Raw genomic sequence first — 9,304 nt, forward strand, 5'->3', positions numbered from 1 at the left:
ACACATATTCCTAGATTGGATCCTGGATCTAAAAAATAAAACACAAACAGACAAACAAAAAACCGTTATAAAGGGCATTACTGAGACAACCATGGATATCTGAATACAGACCGTATATTAGAAAACAATGTTGTCTCAATGTCATATATCTTAAATGTAATAATTGTACTGTGGTTACATAGGAAAATTGCCCTTGTTCTTAGGAGACTTGTGGTGATGTATTTTGGGAGGAAGTGACTCTGCAACTAATTCTCAAATGGTTCAGCTGAAGGAAAGTGTGTGTGTGTACATATATGTATAAAACAATATTGTGACAAAATGTTGTTGATGAGTTAGGGTATACAAGTGTGTACTGTGCCATTCTTGTGACTTTCAGAAGATTAAAAATAACAAGGAAAGCATTTTTAATGCTTACAGAAACACCAGTTGAAATCCTTTATGTGTGTGTGTGTGTGTGTGTGTGTATATATATATATATATTTTTTTTTTTTTTTTAAAGAACACCAAGTAGATTATTTTGTGTTCCTAAAAACCTAAGCACTTAAACAAATATATCATTGTCAGGGGAAAAAATAAATGAAATGAACATCTAATTCTTTGTAGAAAATACACAGAATGCAGAATTTCTGGAACAACAAGCAAGTAATGACTATTGTCCCCAGAAAATTGGCAAGTTGGAAACATGGCTCCGTGAACAAGAGGCTCGTGGACAGCTTCTCTGGGACAGTTCCAGCTCTGACTCAGATGAGTTGGGGAAAGTCGAGAAGAAACCACGAGCACTGGTGAGGACCAGGACAGAGAGAATTCCACTTTTTGATGAGTTTTTTGATCGAGAATAATAATACTATTCACTAACCTAGATACTGAGTGCATTGAAAGCTTACTTTCCTTTAAAAATTCTCCAAGGTAGTATATGAATTATTTTGAGGACACCAATTCACTTTCTTTTCATTTTGAAATCCTAAGATTAAGCATGTGAGACATATTGTTAATTGTACTACATAACTAACTGCCTCAAAACTTAGGGGCTTAAATAACAGCCACTTATTGTCCAACTTTTCTGTGGGTTGCTGGGCTCAGTTGGGTGGTTCTTCTGCTGGTCTCTTTTGAAGTTTTTCATGCTGTTGAAGCCAGATGGCAACTAGGACTAGAGTCCTCTGAAGGCTCGACCAGGACACTGAGACAGCTGGACCTCGCCCCCTCTCTGTATCATCCCAGAGCCTCCTCATGTGGATTCCCCAAGTGCTCTCTCCTGCAGGGTAGTGAATTTGCTTTTATGTCAGACCAGGGTTCCCCAAAGCAAACATTCCCAGAGGAGGAAAAGCTGGCCATCCTCTTAAGTCTAATTCATGGAATGGGCCCCAAATCACTGCCCCACAACACACACTCGATTGGTTACTACAAGTCATAGGCCAGGTCACAGGCAGTGAAAAAGGGGCTACACAAGGCATCAATTCCAAAGTGTGGTCTACTGGGGTCCATCTCTGAGACATGGCACCCCACTGTTTTAAAAGCAAATTATTTCTTATAAAACAGATGAGAGTAAATTTGATAGAAATAAAAATGACTTTTTAAAGAAAGGTCACAGTGATGCTACAGTAGACAGTAAGTTCACTTAAGTCACTTTCCTGTGAGTTAGAAACTTGTTATCTCATAACAGAGAGGCTATAGGAAAAAGGTAAAATAACATCAAGTGTGGAAGGTCATTGTGAGTTAAAGCTCAAAATTAAATGAAGATCCCTTAGATTATGGTGTAGATCTTAGAACTCTTTAAAAGGAAACTTAGAAATGTTCAGTCCAAAAGTTATTATATTTACAAAATTTAGACTTTTTTTTTTTTACCCTTCAAGCAATCTACTTTGTTCACATTTTACCAGTTACACGTACTCGTTTGTGTGTGTATTTAGTTCTGTGTAGTTTTATCACGTGCATAGATTCATGTGAGCAACCCCACAATCAGATACAGAGAAGTTCAATCACAAGAATCCCTTGTGCTATCTACAGGGGCCCCCAAAGTTGATTTTTAGGCAATTTTAAGAACTTCTTTTGTATAAAATTTGACTCCACTTTTAGCATAACCTAAAAATATTTTTAAGCCATCCAGAAGCTTCTAAGAATTTAGTGAACTTTAAAACAAAGTAAAACAAAAATACCTTTTTAAGCCTTCCCTAGGAAACTTCCAAAAAGAAAATAATAGACACACCCCCTGAATTTGACATTCAGTGCGTTCAGATCAGTCACTAAGAAGATAAAAAGACTGCTGTGTCAGGGGATGAACATTCATGTTTCTTCCAAGGACAGAGACAATTAATTAGGTCATCCCTGGGCATTTTTACTCCCAGTTCTTTGCAAGCAGTATTCTTACTTTTTCTTTGGTAGGTAAAAAGCATATTTCCTACAAAGGAATGCATAGATTGTTTGACCAGTCAGCCTGTTTGGAAAAGTAAGATCCTTTTTTTTTTTTTAATTGAAGTACAGTTGATTTGCAATGTTGTGTTAGTTTCAGGTGTACAGCACAGTGATTCAGTTATATATATGTGTGTGTGTGTGTGTATATATATATATATATATATATATATACACATGTATGTGTATACATATGTATGTGTATATATATATATATTCTTTTTCTGATTTTTTTCCCTTATAGGTTATTACAAAATATTGAATATAGTTTCCTGTGCTAGACAGTAGGTCCTTGTTGGTTATCTTTTATATATATAGTAGTATGTATAGGTTAATCCCAGCCTCCTAATCTATCCCTTCCCCAGCCCTTTCCCCCTTGGTAACCATAAATTTGTGTTCTATGTCTGTGAGTCTCTGTTTTGTAAATAAGTACATTGTATCTTTTCCAAAATAAACAAATGGGACCTAATTAAACTTAAAAGCTTTTGCACAGCAAAGGAGACAATCTACAGAATGGGGGGAAATATTTACAGACGTTGTGACAACTGAGAAGGGATTAATTCCCAAAATAAACAGCTCATACAACTCAATATCAAAAAAAACAAACAACCCAATCAAAAAATGGGCAGAAGATCTAAATAGACATTTTGGTAAAGAAGACAAACAGATGGCCACCAAGCACATGAAAAAATGCTCAGCATCACTAATTATTAGAGATTATGGCCATTCTGACCAGAGAAAGGCAAATCAAAATCTACAAACAATAAATGCTTAAGAGGGTGCGGAGAAAAGGGAACCTTTCTACGCCATGGGAGGGAACGTAAATTGGTGCAGTCACTATGGAGAACAGTATGGAGGTTCCTTAAAAACTAAAATAGAGTTGTCATATGATCCTGCAATTCCACTGCTGGGCATATATCCTGAGAAAATATATTTTTAAAAGACACATGCACCCCAATGTGCATTGCAGCACTATTTACAACAGCCAAGACATGGAAGCAACCTAAATGCCCATCAACAGATGAATGGATAAAGAAGATGTGGTATATATACACAATGGAATATATACACAATGGAATATTAAATGCCCATCGACAGATGAATGGATAAAGAAGATGTGGTATATATACAATGGAATACTACTCAGCCATAAAAATGAATGAAATTTTGCTACCTGCAGCAACATGGACAGACCTAGGGATTATCATACTAACTGAAGTAAGCCAGACAGAGAAAGACAAATATTGATATCATATGATATCACTTATATGTGGAATCCAACAAAAAAAGGAAAAGTAAGATCCTCGAGAGGAGAAATGAGTTCAACCTATTCTCAACATCCTCATATTATGGTTGACCTGGAAGATTTAAAACAAAGTGGGGTGAGCAACTCCCAGCACTGAAGATAGCAGGGCCTATGAAGGTGTTCATGGCTCTGGTCTGTGACTTGAACTTGGACGACACCTCCTTCTACACATTCACCGGTCTCTGAGCTACATGAGGGCTCGGCCCCTGTCTCCTCCCCGTAGTATCCACACCCTACACCCACCCCCCTGCTTCCTAGCATGACATCTGGCACCGAGTTTATTGTTAAATGTTTGTGGAATTCATTAATTTATGTGTTAACTAGTCAATTAGAGGGGCACTTGTTTCTCTCCAGCTATGCAGTTGCTCACTCTCACTTTCATTTCCCAAGAGTCTTAGTTGTATAAGGTTGATTATACAGTTTAAAAAAAAAAAAAAAGATGGGGGGATTTTTTTTCCCTAGATCTTGGAATATACACATCTAAATGGATGGCACAAATTAGACATTGTCTTGGGATACAGGAGCTAGACACATATGTGTACCAATGAGGATGCCATAGCTCAAAATATTTCTTGAAATTCAATCAGAGTGTGTCAGCTGCAAAAGAAAGTCAATCATAATGCCTTCTCTGTTTTCCTGCTCCATGTGGAACTCTCCTTCACCCAATCTTAAACTCAAGAATTTGAAATTATAATAATAATAACAGTGATAGTAATAACTGCTAATGTGCATTGACTGCTTATTGTGTGTCAAGCACTCTCCAAATGCTTTACGTATATAATCCTCGCAACAGTTTTGTGGGTCACCCTGTTTGACAGATGAGGAATCTGAGGCACAGAGAGGTCAACTAACTTGCCAGAGTCACCCAGCAGAACTGGGTGTTTTTGAGTAGACCGCTGCTTACCAGAAGGGGCCTGATGGGAGCCAGAAGCACATGCCTCCTCTCCCTAATTTTACCTCAACTCACCAGTTGCATTCTGGAGCATTCCACATTTCTGTTACATGCTTTTTGTTTGGGGAGCGGAATACTATTACACTGGAAATGGTGAGAGCTTTCTTTTAGCAAGAAAGAATTGCCGTGGAGCCTGAGTGCTTAAATGCGGGCACAGGGCAGGATAAGAGCACCTGAGAAATATGTCAGGAGGGGAGTTTCCAGGGGTGGGGTGAGGGGTACAGAAAGGCAGATGAGAGACTTAAGATAAATTTAACTGTCTTCACAATTTGGCCTGGGAGCAGGGTCAGTGAGAAACCCGCCAGACACCCCATCCAGGATGGAACTCAGGTGCACACTGTATCCTGGGCCAGAGGGCAGTGGTTCTCAGAGCCACATGTTGGACTCAGCCAGCGAGTGATCAAACACCTAATAACAAGTAGGATTTGTGTTCCTGCCTTTTATTTATTTGGGTCGGGTTAGAGTTCTGGCACTGGGTTGGCGTTTTCCTGCTTTCAGCTCCCAGGTGAATCCAACGTGCAGCTGGTGTTGAAAACCACAGCTTCAGGGCTACAAACATTCTATTATAGCAGATATACCAACTTCTATCTTTAAAAGCAACAGCTTCTGAGGTAATTTTTAAAGGTAAGGACATGAGGCCTGGAGCTCCACACACAGTAAGAGATTGTTCGTTTGGCTGGTAATTATCTGAGAACACCAATCCTTTACTTCATCTTGAATTTGTTCAGAGGCAACGCAGGGCCGTCAGTAAACACAGCTGCTGCCGCTGGTAAAAGCTATAAAATTAAGCCTCAAGGCAAAGTTGTCAATTTTCTCTAACTGAAAATCTCCTCAGCTTTGGGGGTGCGGGGGGAGGAAGTGGGGGGAGGCTTGTCTCTGGCCAAATACATGCTTTCTCTTGTGAAAATAACATTTTCTTTCTTGCTCTGAATTTTTCATGAGAAAAAGAAGTCTTTTTTTTGGCATACTTTTGGAAATATGCTTTTCTCGATTATTTTTTCCAGCAAAGGGCCATTCTTCTTCATCTATCTATTTTGACGATAATTCTGAGTTACTGTACTGGGAGTTAACTGAAGATGATTCTTGCAGGAGTCACCTATGAAATGGTTTTGTACACAAGAAGATAATCTTTTCTGCTCACACAGAGCCTTTAAAGACAGAAAACAAATACCAGCTCTTCATGCCACTTCCCTTCTTACCAGGATCATCAAATCATAATTAAAGTCAAATATTTCCTGCCTCAAATGAAAAACAAAAGCCTATTTCCACATATTACTGCAAAACCTAATTTAGAATACTGTGGGGAAAGCTTGAGAGAAAATATGCTAAGGGGTAGATTAGGGAAGTTTAGACCATGAAAAATCTGAATTACATCTCACTTTTAAAGGAATACTATTATACTATTTATGTGCAAAATAAACAAAAACATTTTAAAACAAAGTCGAGAGTTAAGGTTTATTTTCAAACGTGTACTTCATAATAAGTCTGCAGCTCACTCTCATTCATTTACTTAATCAAGCGTTCAGCCAATAGGTTTTAAGTGTCTACTAGATGCCAAGCACTGTTCCAGATGCTGAAAATACAGCCATACAAGACAAAGTCCCTGGACCCATGGGTCATATTGCAGCGGTGAGAGCTGGAGCAGATAGTCAAATACATGATACAATTTCAGGTAATATTGAAGAAAGTAAAGCAGGTATGAGGACAGGCACAATGGAATGGACCGTTTCAGGCAGGATGCTCAGGGAGGGGCTTGTTAGGGAACCAGGTTTGTTTTGCCTGACACACAACAAGCAAAAACACTGCGATGACAAGGTTTGCAGCAAAGAGAGGGTTTATTCTCAAGACACACAAGACAGGAGAACAAGTTTCAAATCTGCCTCCCTGAAGGCAAGGGGCTTGGGTATTTATGAGATAAAGAATAAAGCAGCAGGGTGGTCTGAGGCATGGGGGACGTGGGGAGTGTGGGGAAAGGTGATTGGAAAAAGGTTCAGTAATTGTCCTTCTGCGCAGGTGTAACTAAGCTACAGGCCTTGGCACATTCAAATATGTAAGTGCTTAACACAATCTGAGGGTGGAGTTTTCAGCCCTCTGACAGCTAAAGAATACTCAGGCATGCCCAGTTGGAGGGTCAGTGGTCCCATCCAGTCTTAACTGGCTCAGCTTGAACTAGACACAGCTGACTGCAAGTTCCTGGAAAACAACTTGGGCTATGTGCTGGTTGGAGAACAGGCAAATCTTTTGCAGCAACAATGAAAATGACCTTGATTAGTAAAGCAAGGTGAAATGGATTTGACCCATGGTTTTAGAATCTCTGAGGAAGAGACTTGAATGAAGTGAGGATGGAAGCCATGAGAACACCTATGAGAGCAAGTACAAAGGCCCTGAGGTGAGATGAACTTGTAATATTCAAGGACCAACAAGAAGCCTGGAAAAATGAAGTGAGCAAAGGGGACACTGACAGGGATGACCTCAGAAAGGTCATCAAGACACAGATGGTGAGGAGCCCAGAGGACCGTGGTGTGATGACAGGTTTTAAGTGTAACAGAATTTCAGAGACAGAAGGGGCTGGTCCTAGTCTAGACTGACATCTCCAATGTGATCATGAACAGAGGCAAACAGACTATGGCCAACACTAATGTCATATGGCCATAGCTGACTGTCTAGGACTGACCCTTGACCCAACTGAGCCAGGCAGAGAAGACCTCAGTCTCTGCTGGTGGCAAGAACCTCAGTGGGTACATTCAGAATTGATGGATAGTAGCATTCTGCCCTGTGAGCCAGAGATGCAGGAACACAGACCTGCAGTAAACAGTCAGAGACAAGGGATGCACTGAGACCCCACAGCACATCTATCCCTCATTCCCAGCCCTCCTAAGCCCTGCTGCCTCCTTGCCCTTCCTTCTAAGACTGTATCTTTACAGTAAATTCACCTTTGGCTTGGACCAGCTCCACCTGATTTCTATTTCTTAAAGCCAAAGAACCTCAACCAACAGCTACCTTACACAGCAACCATCTCCTTGCCTTACGATGTAACACTGGAGGCTGAGGAGTGCTGGAATTGCCGAGTGTGGCCAGTTCCAGTTCCCAAGAGGAATTATAAGGATCTCTTCCCAAATCCATATTCAGTGATACCACATCAACCATGGTGGGAGTAGTTACACCGCAAAAATTGGCAAATGTTGCCAATCAGGGCTTTTTTTTTTTCCCCAGAGAGCTGGATGTTAAACATTTACCAGCACACCTGTCTAGAGGTAAAGAACAATAGGCTCTAGACTCAGAATTCACAGCCCGGCTCTGCAACTTCCTTATGGCCACATAGAGGTTAAATAACTGAAAGAAATTCTGAATCAAGTATCAATGGTTAATAAAAGCTGTGTATTTTTTAATGAGTCTTCTGTGTGTATAGAATTCCTGATCCTGATTCCATGATAGACATTATCATTCTCGATTCTGAAAAGGGAAAACTGATGCTAATAAAGTGTATGAAATGTCAATGCCCACACATTTAATTGGAAAAACTGCAATTTCATTTCAAGTTTGCCTGTCTTCAAAACCTCCTCACTGTAAAATGGAAATTATAATAGTGCCTACCTCACAGTGACAGAAAAAAGATCATACATGTAAAGTACTTAAAACAGCACCCAACACACATACAGACTGAAAGTGAGGGGATGGAAAAAGATATTCCATGCAAATGGAAATCAAAAGAAAGCTGGAGTAGCAATACTCATATCAGATAAAATAGATTTTAAAATAAAGAATGTTACAAGAGACAAGGAAGGACACTACATAATGATCAAGGGATCAATCCAAGAAGAAGATATAACAATTATAAATATATATGCACCCAACATAGGAGCACCTCAATACATAAGGCAAATGCTAACAGCTATAAAAGAAGAAATCAACAGTAACACAATAATAGTGGGGGACTTTAATACCTCACTTATACAAATGGACACATCATCCAGATGGAAAATTAATAAGTAAACACAAGCTTTAAATGACACAATAGACCAGATAGATTTAATTGATATTTATAAGATATTCCATCCAAAAATAGCAGATTACACTTTCTTCTCAAATGCACAAAGAACATTCTCCAGGATAGATCACATCTTCGGTCACAAATAAAGCCTCAGTAAATTTAACAAAACTGAAATCATATCAACCATCTTTTCCAACCACAATGCTACGAGATTAGAAATCAATTACATCGGAGAGAAGATGGCGGAAGAGTAAGACGCGGAGATCACCTTCCTTCCCACAGATACAGTAGAAATACATCTACACGTGGAACTGCTCCTATAGAACACCCACTGAATGCTGGCAGAAGACATCAGACCTCCCAAAAGGCAAGAAACTCCCCCACGTACTTGGGTAGGGCAAAAGAAAAAAGAAATAACAGAGACAAAAGAATAGGGACGGGACCTGCACCAGTGGGAGGGAGCTGTGAAGGAAAGGTTTCCACACACTAGGAAGCCCCTTCGTGGGCGGAGACTGTGGGTGGCAGTGGGGGAAGCTTCGGAGCCATGGAGGAGAGTGCAGCCACAGGGGTGTGGAGGGCAAAGCAGAGAGATTCCCGCACAGAGGCTCGGCGCCGACCAGCACTCACCAGCCCGAGAGGCTTGTCTGCT

The 9,304-nt window shown here is 40.1% G+C and overlaps 1 protein-coding gene across 1 annotated transcript in view; it reads left to right on the forward strand.

Annotated features, from left to right (window-relative positions):
* CCDC198 (coiled-coil domain containing 198) overlaps positions 1 to 6,104 on the forward strand; it is an 18,290-nt gene extending 12,186 nt beyond the window's left edge. The window contains exon 4 of the mRNA XM_082385909.1: positions 595 to 6,104. Coding sequence (XP_082242035.1) covers positions 595 to 839 — 245 coding nt within the window. The 3' untranslated portion in view covers positions 840 to 6,104. The remainder of the gene's footprint in view (positions 1 to 594) is intronic.
* The last annotated feature ends 3,200 nt before the right edge of the window (positions 6,105 to 9,304 follow it).

The sequence above is a fragment of the Balaenoptera borealis genome, assembly GCF_965194805.1.
Source record: "Balaenoptera borealis genome assembly, chromosome: 3".
Classification (NCBI taxonomy): Eukaryota; Metazoa; Chordata; class Mammalia; order Artiodactyla; family Balaenopteridae; genus Balaenoptera; species Balaenoptera borealis.